General features: G+C 35.4%; 1 protein-coding gene across 3 annotated transcripts in view; it reads left to right on the top strand.

Annotated features, from left to right (window-relative positions):
• The window catches only part of COL11A1 (collagen type XI alpha 1 chain), a 209532-nt gene that overhangs the window by 137031 nt on the left and 53154 nt on the right, over window positions 1–19347 (top strand). For all 3 annotated transcript variants that reach the window (XM_053591954.1, XM_053591955.1, XM_053591953.1), the window contains 3 exons: window positions 10526–10633; window positions 16839–16946; window positions 18279–18332. In XM_053591954.1, coding sequence (XP_053447929.1) covers window positions 10526–10633; window positions 16839–16946; window positions 18279–18332 — 270 coding nt within the window. The remainder of the gene's footprint in view (window positions 1–10525; window positions 10634–16838; window positions 16947–18278; window positions 18333–19347) is intronic.

Below are 19347 nucleotides of genomic sequence, written 5' to 3'. Positions count from 1 at the left end.
ATTTCCAGATATGTAGAACTAACTCCATAAATATCTGCTTAGTTACCTCCTTTCTCTCTCCCCCACTCTCTTCCTCTCTCTGTGTCTCTCACTCCCAGTTTCATTTCCAAGTTCTCCTGACCCTTCTATATGCTGTGAACAATTTTGTCAGGAGAGCAAGAACAGCTAATATTAGAGCTAACTAAGCTTTAATTTTCTTAAAGATTCTATTGCTTGTTTTGAATGTATCAAGTATTACTCTGCTTAAATTAATGTACAGGTTGAATCTTTTTTTTTTTTTGAGACAGAGTCTCACTATCTCACCCTGGGTAGAGTGCCGTGACATCACAGCTCACAGCAACCTCCAATTCTTGAGCTTAAGTGATTCTCTTGCCTCAGCCTCCCAAGTAGTTGGAACTACAGGTGCCTGCCACAATGCCCAGCTATTTTTTGGTTATAGTTGTCATGGTTGTTGGGCAGGCCCAGGCTGGTTTTGAACCCGCCAGCTCCCACGTTTGTGGCTGGCGTCCTAGCCGCTGAGCCACAGGTACCAAGCCTACGCTTAGGTTTAATCTTTAATAACTATAGATGTTTTTCAGTATCCTGTTGAATCCTTACTTTTTTTTTTCATAGAATACACTTTGTAAGAAATATAATTATGCTGTGTATTTCTAGATTACTAGAGAAATGTCTTCCCTCACTGCACAAAATACCAATGAACTAAAACTGAAAGCCCCAAGCAGAGCTTTAATCAGATAATAATTAGCTGCTTACTGTGAAACTGATAAAGTTTGTATGTGTTGCAATTATGTACTTTTATACCATATCTTTCTTTATAATCCATAAAAATAAAATATTTAATACTCAGTATAACCATTCATGTGCTCATCTATTCAATTTATATTTGCCATCTGTTCTCTTTATTCATATGTTATTCAGTCAAAAACACAGCCCTGGGGTGGCACCTGTGGCTCAAAGGAGTAGGGTGCCCGCCCCATATGCTGGAGGTGGCGGGTTCAAACCCAGCCCTGGCCAAAAACTGCAAAAAAAAAAAAAAAGGAAAACACAGCCCTGGGCATTTAATCACATCACTGTGACATCTTGTGGAAATGGGTTTGCTGTACTCTTTTAGATCTGGGTGTGTGATGTCATGGACTTCTGTCCAGAGGAGCTATTATGTATAAAACTCGCCAACTAAGCATAGCTGTCTAGAGATACAAGCTATTACTTTATGCATGTTCCACTTTCAGCATATCCTCAGAAGAAAGCTCTTGCTCATTGTAGCTTTAGAAATATTTGTACGTTCTATTTTTTAAGTATGCTATTTGTAGACTTTTAAAAAGTTACCTTTTGTGATTTCTTGAGCAGTGAACTGTTTTCTTGCTTTAGCTTGAAGAAGTTATGGAGTCAAACTAAGAGACAGAACAAAAAATAATCCTTTCTGAACACAACTTACTACAAAAAAGTACATATGATATACTTTAATATAATCAGTTATATTGTATTCTGGTCATTTTTTAAAGTACTGAACAATACCCATTAAATTAATTTCATAACCCACCAATGGATCATGACTTACTGTTGGAAAAACCTTGGTCTATAGCATGCATTAGGTTACTGATATTATTGGCTCATTTTAGGCCAATAAAAATAATTATTTCCTCACTTGCTTTCTTCTTCTTCTTCTTCTTCTCCTTCTTCTTCTTTTTTTTGTTGCTGTTGCAGTTTTTGGCTAGGTCAGAGTTTGAACCCACCACCTCTGGTATATGGGGCCAGTGCCCTACTCCTTGAGCCACAGGCACCACCCTGCTTACTTGCTTTCACTGCTTGCTTATATTGTCTTATATTTTATGTATATTCTGTAAGCTGCTATAAGTCTTTTCTTATGTAAAAACCATAAATAAGTAACTCTTTGAATATACTAGATAATCTATAAAACTGAAATTATATAGTTTCATAAACTGGACTTCTCTGCAAAGAGCTTATGGTTTACTGAAGAAGACAGATCTGGCATAGATAATATAGCAAATATTAAGAGAGATGCTAAGATAGAATAGAGAACACAAAGATTAGAATAATGACGTTTGCCTCAGAGAATTATATTGCAGTTGGAGCTACAGATAAAAATTAGTTTTACCTATGAAAAGCTGGGGTTTTCTGCATGCTAAATTCAGTATGAAGTATTCATCGCTGTTCTCTCTTAGTAAAACCCTGGAATTTTAAGGCTATGGTTAGTAAAGGCTTTGCTCCTAGGACTGAATGTATATTGAGTAACAGTTTGTAGTGCTACCGCTTACAACAAACAAAATGATACCAACAGATTGCTGTGCCTTTGGGATTTCAGTAAGCGCTCACTGTATCCAGGAGGTGGTAATAGATGCCCATGAAAGCACAGGGTTGTCTTCTGACTCAGGGGATTCGCTCACTGAGCAGACGTCTTGATGCTCATAGGAGACAGTGGTAGAGGGACTGAACATCAACAGAGGAAGGCATGGCAGCGTTTTCCACACCTCACACATAAACTGTAAAAGCATTCTACATTGATGTGAGCCCACCGTGTACGCACAGGTATCATGCAATGAATCTCTGCTTTCACCTAACAGCTGTATATTCAAAAAACACGACTAAAGAAGGTATCTTCCCTGAGTATCTCTCCTCCAGATATTTTTTTGTAATATAGAATCATCCCATTGCCAACTGTTATTTCTCTAAAAATGAGGACATTAAAACAAATACAGTAGTGTGTTTAGTAAAAGCCTTCTATCTCTATAGCCACATTTGTATCCTCCAACCTAGGAGTGGGAGGTAATATGGGAGCAGGTACAGGGCTGGGGTGAGCAGATCCTGCTCCAGGGGCAGTCCTGCCACACAGCTGTCCATGCTCTTTGCCTGTGACTTCCGTTTTAGGACGGTTTCCTTAAGATGCTTCAGAATATGAATCAGAATATTGAAGTCATTAGTAAAATATTTATTTGGGTGTTCTCTGTGTGAACGATTAGAGAAATATCTACTATGCTCATTGCTCCAAGAATATAGTTTGTTGCTATTGTTTCTTATTTTATTACCATTGTAAGGTTTATGAGGAAGGTATCACAGGGCTTCAGGGAAGGAAGGGTTATGGGAAGGGATGAATGCCGACATGGAAGTAAGGTAACTAAGTAGAGAAATGTAAATTCCTCCTTTTTAAAAGCATGCAAAATTTTACTTTTCAGTTGAAAACAAGAGAAAAAATATGTATTTCCTGTAACTGTTAATATTCAGTAAGAAATAAAAGGAAACTTAGGGTAGTATGATCACTATAGTTCATGTAATTCTATACATGTGTTGCCTTTGGAAAACTTTTAATTTATCATGTATTCATTGTTATTTTTAAATCCAAATTAAGAAAATAATATTTCTATAGTATTAGCCCTTCTGCCATCAAGTTCTTTCCAGTTAAGGACTTTTGATGTGTAAAATAGTCACTATTGCTATAGAGAGACAAGTAACAAATAGTTTAAAATAGGATTAATGATACCATATTATGTGGAAAAAGGCCTACCCTTCTAATAGTAAGCCCTAGATTTATCATATAACCGCCTGGATCTTAATTTACTATTTTTTAAATTTTATTTGTATAATTGTTTGAGATTTTCATATCTACTTTTGAAATACCTGGATATTCATGTATTGTTCTCTGTCATCTACTGCATTCAGACCTTAATAGGGTTATTCAAAGACCTTTGGATGCATCACATTAAACGTCACAGAAACCTGATGACAGACTGTTATTTGTCTTTATTTTATGAGCAGGAAAAGTGAACCATAGAGAATTTGCTCAAGATCAGAAAGCTAGTGGTTCCAGGGCTGGAATGAAAAAATTCCATGTTCAAGTGCACATTTATTTAGTCTTTGTGATATGCCATTAACGACCCCAAGTGTTGGGGATCATATGAAAAAAAACAAGCAAAACCTCTAGCTTTGTGACGCTGATCATTATTCATTTAATCTGTACTTAAGCCTAAGCATTCATTTTAGGTATAATTATTTACCTGACAATTATAAAGCCCTCTTTTTTATAGCCAGCTACAGAGCAATGCCAAAAATTTTTATCACTATAGATGCCTACACTTTATGGAAAAAAAAGAAAAAGAAGAAAACATCTGCAATGTGAGTTTCCCAAGGGCTTGTTCATACCATAATACAGTTTGTATTTACTGTGTCACAGGGGAGTAGATCCTCACTATATTTTTGTTGTATATTTGAATGGGACCTTCTTTTAATATTGGGTTGCAATTTTCACTGAAAAAACTAAAACTTCTGGCTCAGTGCCTGTAGCACAGTGGTTACAGTGTCAGCCACATACACTGAAACTGGCGGGTTCAAACCCAGCCTGGGCCAGCTAAACAACAATGAAAATTGCAACAAAAAAATAACCAGGCAATGTGGCAGGTGCCTGTAGTCCCAGCTCCTTGGGAGGCTGAGGCAAGAGAATCACTTAAGCTCAAGAATTGGAGGTTGCTGTGAGCTGTGACACCATAGCACTCTACCAAGGGCAACATAGTCAGACTTGGTCTTAAAACAAACAAACAAAACAAAAACTTCCAGTCCTGGTGTGATGGCTCACACCTGTAATTCTAGCACTCTGGGAGGCGAAGGTGGGAGGACTGCTTGAGCTCAGGAGTTGGAGACCAGCCTGAGCACAAGTGAGACTGTGTATCTACCAAAAGTAGAAAAATTAACCAGATGTGACGGAATGCTCCATTAGACTCAGATACTCAGAGGCCAAGGCTGAGGCTGGAGGATTGCTTGAGGCAAGGAATTTGAGGTTGCAGTGAGCTGTAATGATGCTGCTGCATGCTACCTGAGATGACGCCACTGCATGCTACCTTTAGTGAGACTCTGTCTCCAATAAAGAAAAAAAAGACTTCTCTAATGATTTAATGAAGGGTTTATAGGCTTATTCTTATAAAATTGGCCTGAGAATGTTTAAATAAGATTTTCAAATTTGCTGTATCATTTGCTTAATCAGTAGATCTTGTTAGAGATTTTCACTTTTAATTTACAGATATATAAAATAAAATCACTTGAAAGCATGCTATTATTACAAATATCTAGGCTTATAGATGTTTGACATAACTAATAGAAAATGAAATTGAAATTGTACTTTAGGGCAGAAATATACATTGGAAAATATCTTCTGTTGTTTTCAAGCTTTGTTTCAAAGTTTATGAGCTGTGACAAGATTGTGAGTAATATTTTTTAACTACAGAAAAGTAATACATTCTTGTTATTAATTTTAATACAGATTCCACAAGCAATTTTAATATAGGTGCTAGTCTATAATTTAATCGCATGAATGCTCCCAATGGAGAAATTTAAAAAGTTAAGCTTGTACTGAAAAGTAGTGTATAATACCTATAAACTATACACATTGCCATAGAGTCACAAAGCAGGCAATCTTTACATGAGATACAATAATTATTTGAATTTTATATCATTTTCAAGTAATTTTAGTAACAATGTTTTACTATAAATTTAACAGGCATTCTTTACTTAAGTCAATGTCATGAGTTATTGTCACGTAACATTTCCATCATACTGTATTAATTTAACATATATTTCTTTTAATTTTGATACTACATCTTCTAGGGGAAGATAAACGTTCAATTGATGTTGCTGTTTTTCTATAAATTTGGAAAATTTTATTGACTACATTGAGAGTCTAAATTTTTTCTCAGTATGTTCATATACTTAAAAAAGACGAATGAATTATAGTTATCTAATACATATAGTAATATATATAACAATACATGCTGTATTGTTTGGTAGTATGGATGAAGAGAACGTGGAGGCAATTGCCACAGAAAATTCATTGCCAAGTTCTATATTAATTGATCAGAAACTAATTGCAGAGAACCTAGAGTACTATGTCAGATTCCACGAAGAAAACTTTGAAAGACATCTCATGCTCCAAATTTTCAGAGAGATACCATTTTTTGGCATGACGATTTTTACCTGGGCCTAAAAAAATAGCTGAATTTTAATAGTACAGGAAAAGATCAAAAGCTTTCCCAGTCATAAGATAAATATTACCAAATATTTGGAGGTAAAAATGTACATACTGTGTTAGAGGGACAGTTAGAATATATTTTTGAAGAAAATAACTTTCGTTCTATACTGCTAAAATATAAAGTAAAAAATAATGCTGAGAATGTGTGTGTGAATTTTTTTTGGGATTATTTAGGGACAATATCTTCTTAAAAATGAGAATTAACACAAACCATTTCACAGTTCAGCATAGAAGAAAAAGAAGCATTTTCATTTAAAATTAGGAGTACAACATGATGAAAAAGTCTAGGCGTTGAATTGTTATCAAAACTGCAAACAGATCTTTTATGATGCAAAAAATTATAACAAATATATAAATAATAGTAACAAAGAACAGAAATTTAAAATGAACTGTTAATGTATTTTAAGGCATATATGTTTCAAAGTTTACTTTTAAAAATGTAAACATTAAAAATTTTAAACACACTTGGCGGCGCCTGTGGCTCAGAGGAGTAGGGCGCCAGCCCTATATGCTGGAGGTGGTGTGTTCAAACCCAGCCCTGGTAAAAAACTGCCAAAAAAAAAAAAAAAAATTCAAACACACACAAAAAAATGAACTGAGTAGTAAGTTCAAATGCACTAAACTGGTGATAGTGAATGACTACTTGGATAAAGAAGAGAAGGACTTTCATGAATTCTTTTAAATTTGCTCATTTTAGGGAGGGGTTAGCCCAAATAAGCTTGTTCATAAATGGTTATATTTCTTCTGCTTATTAAAATTCAACACAATTATATGAATTTTATGGTAACAATGAGTCAGGATTTTTTTTCACCATTTATAAATTACGCATCTTAGGAAGTGAATCAGGGCACACAGCCTTAAATGTACATATTATTCAGCAATTACATATGCAAATGACTTAGCACTGTAATTGTTATGTAGTGGCTCAGTAACTGGAAAATAACAAATTCTTTTAATATAAGCTTCTGCTTTCTTCGTGATTCTCTCCTTTTGTCATTCTGGTGTCATAACTGTCAACTTCTGCACAATCTAGTGTGGTATCTTCCTCAGGTATTATTTGAACAGTACAATTTAATCAGGAAAGGAAAAAGAAAAATTTCATGGCCAGACAAATCAAAATCGCATTGTTTTTGTATAGCCATTAACAAATAAAATATGTCAGCATTTAAATTGGATACTTATTTTATATTTTAAAAAAATTGGGTAGTAATCCTTTTCTGAGATTTACAAGTGATGTATTCAAACAAAACATGTAGTACAGTCGCCTTGTATGTACATTGATACTGGAAACATCAATCAGCTTTTGGATAAGTGGAGATTTATCTTCAGGCGTTTTAATTTTAACCTGAATAAAACAGAACAGCCTAGTTTCATTATGTTGTGTTCTACTGATATTTTTGTGTTTCAAAAAAGGAGTATCTTATTACTGAACTTTTCTCCTCTCCTTTTAGTGGTTTAAGAAACATATTTGCACTGTGCTCTGAATCCATATACCTCGATCTTGCTCTTCTTCTGTTATCCTTCTGATCCCCTTTCTGTCCTTTCTTCCTATACTCCTGGCTCACTTTCTTCAATGATTAGCACAGGTTTTTGTTTGTTTGTTTGTTTTTTCCTGTTGTTGTTGTTCTTTTCACTTCTAGACCTGACTTCTTGAATGTATAGGTTGGTACAAAAGTAATTGCAGTTTTGCATTGTTGAAATTTGCCGTTTGATACTGGAATACATAAATAAATGTGCTTATGTTATGTATCATTCTAATGCACATTTATTGCTTTATGTTTTTTTATTTCCATTTACTTATTACTTGCTGTTTATTTTATATTTCTTTTGGACTATAAAAATGATGTTAGACAAAAAGCGAATTCAAGCCATTTTCTTATCAGAGTTTAAAATGGGTTTTAAAGCAGCAGAGACAACTCACAACATCAACAACATATTTGGCACAGGTACTACTCACAAACAAATGTCCAGTCATACAAGGCAGTGGTGGCTCAAGAAGTTTTTCAAAGAAGGTTAGAACCTTGAAGAGGAGGAGTGTGGTGACTGGCCATTGGAGGTTGACAACAACCCACCAAGAGCAACAATCGAAGCTGCTCGTGGTAACTACACGAGAAGTTGCCTAAGAACTCAACGTCAGCTCTTCCATGACCATTCGTTATTTGAAACAAATTGGAAAGATGAAAAAGCTCAATAAGTGGGTGCTCATGAACCAACCAAAAATCAGAACAATCATCATTTTCAAGTGTCTTCTTATTTTACTCGACGCAACAGTGAACCATTTCTCCTTGAGATTGTATCTTGTGAAGAAAAGTGGGTTTTATACCACAAATGGTGAAACCAGCTCAGTGGTTGGACTGAGAGGAACCTCCAAAGCACTTCCCAAAGCCAAACTTGCACCAAAGAAAAGGTGGTCTGCTGCCAGTCTGACCTTCCATAGCTTTCTTAGTCCCAATGAATGAAACTGTTACATTTTAGAAGTATGCTCAGCAAATCAATGAGATGCACTACAAATTGCAACACTTGCAGCCAGCGTTGGTCATCGGAAAGGGCCCAATTCTTCACGACAACACCCAACCATACATCACACAATCAGTGCTTCAAAAGTTGAATGAACTGGGCTGTGAAGTTTTGCTTTATCCACTGTATTCACTTGACCTCTCTCCAACCCACTCCCACTTCTTCAAGGGTGGGTCATGTGGGAGTACTTAAGGGAAGAGTCATATTGATGTGCTTGCTTTGCTAGTAATAATGATGTAATAAGCTTAAAAGCAATATTCAAGTATTACTTATAAGTAGGCTAGGAATTGAATTAAGGAAATTATTGCAGAGAATGGGCAAAGGAAAACAGAAACAGGAGAGAAGTGGATGCGGGAAATCCAGCACAACACCCACTGTTGGAGGTCTGGCTCCTTTAACACTCAGGAAGCGCATTGCTGAAATTTCACCCCTCCCCCAGCAGGACTCTGCAGCCACAGAGGTCTCTAAGCCAGGGAGACTGGCCCAGATGGTTAGGGCTCTGAGAGGGAGTGCTTTTGTGAAGTTAGGGTATATAGAATGTTTACACCTTGTTAAAGACAGCAAGATTTGCTCTAGCCCAGATAAAGTGATAAAATAGCTCTTTTCTTCTGTCGCCTTGGTATGATCAGAAGAGTGAGAAACAGGCTCTGAGTATTAATCGTCACTCTGGTGATTTGTGTGCGTGGCCTAATTGGGATCTTCTCTGACGTCCTGCGTCCCACGTTCTGTTTGTAATTAAAATCATAATCTCAACCTGTGGGTCGCAGACACTTTTTAACAATGAAAATACGTTGCAGCATTACAAAGGTTGAGAACCACTGCCTTAGAGCCATAAAAGTAAAAAGTAAATCCATCCAATTAACGTAGTTAAACAGTTTAATTAGAAAATGCAAGCACAACTAGAACCATAATGCAATTTTTTGCCTTTCTCTCAGGAGATTTATGATTAAAACAATGGTGTATGAAATAAAAGCAAGCTGGCCTGGAGCAAGGTGCTGCATGCTATGTTGAACCCTATGAAGAAGGCACACTGCGTCCTGGTCCCGCTACTTCTTCTCTTGTTTTTTCATTGTTCTTCAGAGAGAACCCATAGCATCGTTGGAGCTGGTACCCAACATTCAAGCATGACAACTTTTTGCAGGGAAAATGCTTTCATAGCTAGCAGGATGCTGAAAATGCTTTCCAAGAGTTCCTTGAATCCTGAAGGACGAAGTTTTATGCTATAGGAAGAAACAAATATCCTTCTTATTGGCAACAATGTGTTTTATTGATTAATAATGATTTGTTTGAGCCTCATTATGACGATTTAAAATTCATAGTTCAAAGCCACAATTACTTTTGCACCAACTTAAATACAATACTTAGAAAATACTACAATGACTTTTCTCTTCTGCAGTAGCCCAATGTCTGCCAGCTGGTGAAATTATACACATATGTTTTTTTTTTAATAAAAATATTTCTATATTATTAAATTAAATACACATACATTGACAGAAGAGTAGATGTTTATTTCCTGAAAAATACAACTGTGACCGTACCCCCCTCTTTAGTATTTGGAATACTTGATTGATAAAAATGTAATTTTCACAGAACTCTTGATTAATTATGCATAATAAAGAATATTTTCTGTTTTATTTTAAATATCTAATTACAGGTCAAAATGCTACCTTTGTTTATGTCAAGTTCAAATTTTACAAATTCTTTAACTGTATTTTTGGCAAAGTTTCTCTACATTTGGAGAAGTAATTTTTATCTTATCAATATTTTCTAGCTTCAACATCTGTGATTAATATTGGGGCTGAAAATTAACATCCAAAATGATGGGTACAGATGTTCTGTTTTGAGATCTTAAAGTTGTCTAAAAGTTATTTTTTACATAATTTACTAGACTATGAGGTTCTGTTGTTAAATACATGATTCTTAAGGCAGTAACAATTCATCATTAATCACAAACTATTTTTTTTTTCTCTGTGCTAGGGCTCTCCAGGGGAGCGTGGATCTGCAGGCACAGCTGGCCCAATTGGTTTGCCGGGGCGCCCAGGACCCCAGGGCCCTCCTGGTCCTGCTGGAGAGAAAGGTGCTCCTGTAAGTAATGCCGAGGAGAAAATCCATTATTATACTGTTACTGTGCACAAGTGGGACTTTTTATTCAAGAATATTAGCTTTTCATATCCCACTGCATTCTCCCTGCATATGTGCCTGGCATATGAACACCCCTCCTTTTATATTTATAATGGGGAAAATTTCAAATTCAATTAAATGAGATGACTTTTTCCCAAAGTTTATGAAACCCTGATAGCTGTGAGGGAGTTGGATATTATGAATGTAAAAAGCTTCTCATTTTGCTCCTTAAAAAAAAATAAAATTGGGAGTTTTGATTAAAGCTATACCTTGCCGCTTTTGATTAAAGCTATACCTACTTGTATAGTAGAAAAGTGTGAACTTTTCATACCTCTTGTGATATAAATTCAATTCAAGCATTTCCATAGTCTTTAAATGAAACCCATGGAAAGTGACAGTCCTCCTCCTATAATTTGAACTTTGATCTCCAGTGAGGGAGATGGAAAACATCTGACCAATTATTTCATCTTATATTTATTGGATTTTAAAATTTTTATATTTAAATGATTTTGGACTCCAGGCAGTTTATGTTTTTTTGGTTAAGATTTGTCCCTGCTTTTTGGTTTAATCATATTGATTTTTTTTTAATTCTCTCATCTTGCACTATTAAAGCACAAAATGATTCAGTAAATGTGGATAAAAGTGTAGGCTATGATACACAAAAATATTACGTTTAATACTTTTCTATTCTGTTAAGTCTTGACATATGTAACTCAGTATAGGATTATAGTTCAAAATGCTTTTTTATCATTAAGACTTCAGTTTATCAAGTTAATTGCTTTCATCATCCATGCATTTTTTTCTCATTACTCTATGATATTATTCAGATGTTTCTGTCTTACATCATTTTGTGTGGCTACTTAACACTATACCACAGATTTCTGTAATGAATAGAAATTTATTGGCACACGGTTTTGGAGTCTGGAGAGTCCAAAATTGAGGGGCCGCATCTGGCAAGGGCTTTCTTGCCACATCATTTCATGGGAGAGCAAAGAAAGACTGAGAGAGAGAGAATAAAAGGGAAACAAACTCTCCCTTTTATAATGACCCCACTCTTGCAATTGCAGCATTAATTCATTCACTCAGCCCTTGTGGTCTCATCACCTCTCCTTAGACCTCACTTCTCAACACTGTTACATTGGGGATTAAATTTCCAACGCATATTTTTGGGTGACACCACAAAAGCAATTTCCAAATAAATAAATTTTATTATAAATTACCTTTAGAAACATTTAAAAGACAGTATAAGAATGGGGCTATTCCATCTGTGGGTGGAATTTTTATGTGACAGAAAAAACACTTTTTTAAATATGCTTTAATATTAAAGGCAATATATATTTATATTGTGCTATGCACTGGGTAGAACTGAAAAGAAAATAGATTCAAATACTTTGATATATGTTCATTGAACAATTTAAGACCTATGCATCTAAGCACAATTCTCTATATGCATAATAAAGGGTCCATATAGAGAAAAGCAATATAGAAATTGAGAATATACTATTTAGAGAGGTCAAGACTTCTGTGAAGATGAAATAGTGAATGGTGGGTGTTAAAGTGAAAATATACCTTGGTTTTATTATGAAGAAAAATAATGAAACAAAGATCAGAATATGAAAAAGCATGAGCATGATAAGAAATTAATGTGGTGAGACAGATGAGAAGTTACTGGCACCGCCCTTGTGAGATCTAGGATTTGGATCTGAGTTTTGTTGGTAATTGATGATATCATGACTAGGGGAGGCAGAAAAGGATACCTCATCTGTCCTTAGTCAGTTATTCCCACCACCCCCAACTGCATAGCGTTCCTTCCATTTTCTTTTATTCAACAAATAGTTATGTAGAATAAGTGCTAGACACTGTATTAGGTAGTACTTTTGAAGGAGGGTCTACTTAGGGACAGTAACATAAAGTGGATATAAGACTCTTGGGTAAAACTCCCCATAGATATCCATGCAAAGGTCTAGTAATAACCAGTGGAAATGACCAAAATGCTAAGTACAGCCTTTTACTTCCTTCTCATCCCAAATATAAATTTTTGGTCTTACTTCCTCTAATCAGCTTGTTTTATAAAAATATGCAATTATCAGTAGGTTTATGCTTCCATAATAAAATAAAGACAAGAAGGAGCCTGTGGAAGGCACGTTCTTGGTCCACATCCCTCCAACTCTGCATATAGAAGAGAGAATGTGGAAAACAAGAGTCATGAGTATTTAATGACATATTTATAGCAAATCTGTGGCTTAATCAGGATCCCAAAGGAATAGGTCAGATTAGAAACTCTTAGAGGTGGGGCTGGAAAGCAGGTAAGAAGAAGGGAGCTAATAACTTCTTCTTAATAATAAATTGCATTGATACAATATTTTGATAGGGAAAATGCTTCTTAAAGAAACCTATTAACTGTGTTGGATAAATAATGTATGCAAGTATTACAAATAGAATCTGTGTTACTTAAGTATCTATTTGGGGGATAGTTGTAGAAATGACAGCTGGGGAGGGGCAAGGAAATCCAAAATACAGTGAAGTCAATGCAGTAATACAAATACATTAGACAACGGTAGTTGGAAAGTTATGCTCCAAGTATTTATTTACAATTTCAAACATATATTTGCAGAGAGAATGATCAGTGGCAGGATGGTAAATCTGTGAATCAATTAGAATTAAAGTGATGTTTTGAACCATGAGGGAGGAGAACAGAAATCTGGACTCTTTTGGGGGGGGATAGAATCTCTTTCTGTCATCAGGGCTAGAGTACAGCAACATCATCACAACTCACTGCAAACTCAAACTCCTGGGCACAATTGGTCCTCCTGCCGCAGCCTCCCAAGTAGCTGGGACTATAGGCGAGCACCATCATTCCCAGTTAGTTTTTCTATTTTTTTCAGAGATGAGGGTCTGCCTCTTGCGCAGGCTGGTCTTGAACTCCTACCCTCAAGGATTCTCCCATCCTGGCCTCCTAGAGTGCCAGGATTATAGGTATGAGCTGCCCTGCCTGTCCCAGAATTCATTCTTTATGGAAAATTATAATGGGTGTGAGTTCTGAAAGAATCCAGTGAAACAGAAAAATAGTCCATGATTTATAGATATCAACAGATAAAATCTCCAGAGGCAGACCATCAAATACGCTAAGAGAGAAAAGAGTGCTCTTTTGTTGTAAAAGATCACGAATAGTGAAAGCAAAAAGAGAGGCTGATATGAGACCTGCAGACAATCATCATTTCCAGATCATTATAATGGGACTCAAGAGTGGAGCAGGTGAATGTAGGCACCTCAAGTGGGGCGTGGAATCAGAGGAGGAATGAGCAGTGGTGGAAGTGGTGGAGGATGGAACGTACTGTTCTGTACATACATGGACACACTTTACCAATGATAAGAGAAGAATCAGTGAAAAGTGAGGGGATTAAGGAAATCAGACTAAGGGTGCCTGTTTGGAAACAACCAGAATTGTCTTGGGAACTAGCTCTATCATTTATTTAGTTCATAATTTGGGTTATTTAACATCAAAACTTCTCTTTTTTCATCTTTGAAAGGGAGATAATCAGTATTTTGTGAGGATGAGGGAAAATTTATGGGCTCTACCGCTTTGCAGAATTGTGATAAATGTTTGGAATCAGCAGCAGCAGCGTGTGAACCAGAGTTGCCATAAAGAAGGATGAAATAATAAAGCAAATATAAACAGATAAATGAGCTTTTAAGCAAGGAGATGGCTTTGTGAATTGTAATGACAGTTGAGGGGATGAGTAGAGGTGAAATGTAAGACCATGCCAAGTCAAACAAGGACACGGCAATGTGGGGCTGTCTATCGATTTTTAAGGTAAGGTCTAGTTATTAATGTAAATGGAGGGGTCAGAGTGGTGAAATAAAGATTGCTACTTAAGGAGAGATGGATGTTTCCAGTAGTTGCGTAGGGTGTGGGCCAACAGATACATAATGTAGGCAGAGTGACGTCATCTGAAGCATTACAAATGGCGAATCTAAATTTGGAGTGCTGTGCATCCGCTGAAGGATTTCTTCTGACTCCACACAGACCCAGGATCAGAAGTAATAAATGGGAAGTGATTCCTGGCTAGAGATTATATGTACTATAATGAAGGCAGATGGGAATCTATTGGTCTTATTTACAGACATTCTTACAAAAAAGAATTGACTTTTGGAGTTAAGGGTAGCAGGAAAATTCAAATTAAGAGGAAACAAGGAAACAGCTGTTGTGTTTAAATCAGTGAAGTTTACTGGGAACAGCACAGCACATCTTAGGAGTATAGATAAGTATCATAATATTTGATATAAGGAAATAACTCCAGAGTGACATCAGGGTATATTTTACATGATAATTACAGCATATTTTTGAAAAACGAGAGATTATGAAACCAGACAAACGATAAAACTGAATAAACAAACTTTGTTTTGGAGATATTTTATTTTATTAATTAACAAACTCAACAAATGCTCCCTCAGTGGCTACTTTGAACCACAGGCCAAGGGTATGTAATGAATTGCAAAAACAGGCACATTTCCTGCCATCACACTGCTTATTGTTTGGTGGGGAAATTAGGTAATAAACAAAGGATCACTAAATTATATAATGTATTTAATATGTAATTACAAACTTGGGTTATTGATACAAAGTATATGCAGTGTTGTATGTCAGTTTATAGCAGAGACCAGAGTTAGAATTGGGGAGTTTCCTTAGACAAGACATTTAAGGCAATATGTAAAGGATGAGGAGGACTTAACTACATGAAGGGTTCTCACGGGAGCATTCCAGCCCAAAGGAGCAAAGTGTATGCAGGCCATATGACAGGAGGGAGTGGCATCAGATTTAAGGGAATGAAAGAAAAGGATCTAGGGTGGCTCCTGTGGCTCAAAGCGGTAGGGCGCTGGCCCCATATGCTGGAAGTGGCAGGTTCAAACCCAGCCCCGGCCAAAAAAAAAAAAAAAAAAACAGAACTAGATGGGTTGAAATGCAGAGAGCAAGAGTTACCTGGCCACATGCCCTTGGGCAGGTAGTCGAAGCCAGATCATGGTAAGCCACACTAACCTTGGTCTTTATTTTAGGAACAGAACAAGTAAATTGACTTAAAAAATGTAGGTAATGTCTCTGGTTTGCTCTCTGAATAAATGTGGGGAAAGGATGGAGGTTATAATCTGAATCTCAGACCAACGATACTAGTATTTTGGAATAAGGTGTCAGTGATGGAGATGAAATGAATATATTCAAGAAATAATTAGGAGATGAAATATGTGAAGCCAAGTCATTGTAGAAGAGCAGGAGAGGATGGGGGGAAATGGGAGAGAGTAATGTGAAGCCAAGTCATTGTAGAAGAGCAGGAGAGGATGGGGGGAAATGGGAGAAGTAAGGCAATGCAAAGGCAGGGAATAACGTGTTGTAGATGACCCTCTGGCATAACGAGGACAAACAGAACCACTGAATGCAATCTAGAATACTGTCTTAAGCAAACTGGTGAATGTTATTGCCTGTTAGAAAATAATTTATTTTAAACTCTGAAGGGATGTTTTAATCTACAGAGGTCTTCATTATAAAGGCACTCTTTTTTTTCATTGCACATATAGGTACATTTAAAAACAGGAAAATAATACCATTGTCTAAGACTAAACACACCAAACAAAAACAAAAAGTTAACAACCTTACGTAGCATCAGTAAAAGCAACAGTAATTTAAAATATCAAAATCTAGAAAAGTCATGAAACATTTGTGGAAAAATAGGAAAGAGTTACACAGAAAACACAAGTCATCAAGTTGGACATACGAGCAATTGCATTGTGTGATTTTTAAAGCCTAGTATCCGTTGCACAGCGATTTCAGTGGCACTAATGAAAAGAAGGAGAGGTTCAGCAAGTTCTCGCAAGCATCAGGCATCTAATTTGTCAGTATATAATATTTGCTTAGAAACTACATGTTTGAAAGAAAAATTCAAAGCTGAGTCCTAATTATGAAAAAAAGACTATTCTCTGTTGCTAATGAGTGTGGGGATCTTTTGTGCTGTCATTTGTTACTTGAAAAATTTTTTATTAGAAACATGAAGCAATTATCTTGTCAAATTCAGAAGGGAGCTTATGGCTGTGATAACTACGCTTCAAATTTATAATCAAACAGCTAATTTTTAGGTTTCTTTCATCAAATTAATGATATGTTGGATTTCCAATACAGGGAGAAAAAGGTCCCCAGGGCCCTGCCGGGCGAGATGGAGTTCAAGGTCCTGTGGGTCTCCCAGGCCCAGCTGGCCCTGCCGGCTCCCCGGGGGAAGATGGGGACAAGGTTAGTATTCTCCATTCATGTTACTAAATCCTGTGAGACAGTATGATTTTTTCAAGAATGATGGATTTAATATTTTTGAAGATGAGATGCCAGATGAAAAGTTAGCTTTTTCAAAGTTTCACCCATTTTCCATCAAAGTTTTGTTTAAAAAGTTGAGAATTAGTATATATTCCATAAAACGGTATGTGGTATATAAACAGGAAATTGAATAAAAGAGGAATAGCAGTGGAAAATAGTGTCAATGCCAAAATTTATTTATTTTTACACATATCCTTCTGAAATGAATATAAAAATAATTAATTACCTGTATATATTAACTCTTATGTCTTTGATAGTACACAGTGAGGCTTAATAATGAAGGACATACTTACTGGATGATTGTGTTATCTTTTACCAGCACAGAAACAAAAACTCTAATCTCTTGATTCCACTTATATAGCTGAGTTGTCACGTTTGAACCTAATATATTTTAGTATTTTATTATAAAATAATATAAAAACTTCGAAACCAGCACTTTGATAATGTGCATCATTTTAGCATTTGGAAAACTAGGAGAAAAAAAAATAAGTTTTGGTTATATATTGTGATTATAGTTTCTATAAATCAATGTACTTTCATTATCAGTTTATAATAGTTATATCTGAGACAAAATTGATATTTTAGTTATAAATTCAGGTGTAGTATTCCTTGACTTTAAGTCAACTTTTGTGTATATATTATTCAAAACTAGAAAGCTAGGGGTGGCGCCTGTGGCTCAAGGAGTAGGGCGCCAGCCCCATATACTGGAGGTAGCAGGTTCAAACCCAGGCCCAGCCAAAAACTGCAAAAAAAAAAAAAACTAGAAAGCTAGAAGCAGAAGGAAACCAGAATTTTATTTTTTTCTTAATTTTTATTAAATCATAACTGTATACATTTATGAGGTACAATATGATGATTTGATATACAATGTGGAATGCTTAAATCTCACTAGCATAACCAACAATATGATGATTTGATATACAATGTGGAATGCTTAAATCTCACTAGCATAACCAACAATATGATGATTTGATATACAATGTGGAATGCTTAAATCTAACATAACCATCACCTCACTTACTTATTTTCGTGGTAAGACATTTATAATACACTCTCAGCTGTTTTGAAATGTACCCTTACCTAGCGTGCAACAAGTGAGGTCCCTCCAGAATGTTATATTTTCAGCATTGACATTAAACAGTAGCATGTGATTATTTTAAAGGTAAAATTTACCAGATTGAGAATAACAGAGACAAGACAATGTCAGGTGTGGCATATTAGAGACAAACTTTAACTCCAGTCTTCCAAATACAGGGTGAAATCGGTGAACCGGGACAGAAAGGCAGCAAGGGTGACAAAGGAGAAAATGTGAGTTTCCTGCTTTATTTACATTATTCATTAACATATTTTGTTTTGGACATTTTTATGTAGTACTACTCACTGAACTAGCCAAAGCTTATATTGTCAATACCATATGTCTTTCGTGGTTATATAATTCTGTACAGTGCTGTGAGATTCTCAATTATGCAATTCAGAAAATTATGATTTTAGACCAACATTTATAAATCTGTTATTGCAAATGAAAGAATAATATAATGAAATAGTCTTTTTTTATATGATCATGAGAAATAATATATATATACCAAAATTAATACCACTGCTATATTCTATGTACATACCAATTGAAAAATATGTTCTCATATATTATAAATACTTATTTTAGAGGTTTTCTCTAAAGTCATAAAACTATCAAAGCGATTTTGATTTTTCACACAAATGATGTGTTCACTCTTGCCTCTATAAATGTTTTCTTTATTCTTTTTTACTTTATATCCTCTTTAAATAAATATTTAAAAACTGTCATCCTTTTCATCCTGAATGATGATAATAGTCTCATGTACTTCACCTCAGCACTTTCTTACTAAAGAATATCTACTCTTTAAAGAACATCTACAGACATTTAGTTTAAGTTCTTTATTTGAATTTCTTCTTTCTTTAAGTGTTCAAGTTTGTTCTCCAATACAAATGTAAATGGGCAGTGTACAGAGATATGTCCTAAAGTTATTTGTTTTTTATCAGTATAGAATTTCATACATCATTTCTAGAAATTTAATTCTAATAGATTATTATAGTTCTGTCCTAGGCTACATCTATCATTCAGATGCTTTTAGCATTGGAATTACTGCATACTTTAACACCTAACTTTGAGAAGAAGTTTTATTAGAATTGATTTGAGTTTCAAATTGAATAGTTACCAAAGTCCTCTGAGAGATGAATGTTTCTAACTAAAACAATAACCCTAGAATCAGAATAGGAAGAACTTGCAGATAATGGCAGTATCTAATATGTAATAGGCTCTCGGGTGATTTTTTATCCAGTGTAA

The sequence above is a fragment of the Nycticebus coucang genome, chromosome 5, assembly GCF_027406575.1.
Source record: "Nycticebus coucang isolate mNycCou1 chromosome 5, mNycCou1.pri, whole genome shotgun sequence".
Taxonomy (NCBI): Eukaryota; Metazoa; Chordata; class Mammalia; order Primates; family Lorisidae; genus Nycticebus; species Nycticebus coucang.
The sequence above is the reverse complement of the archived record's forward strand: the minus strand, read 5'-3'. Positions and strand labels throughout refer to the sequence as shown.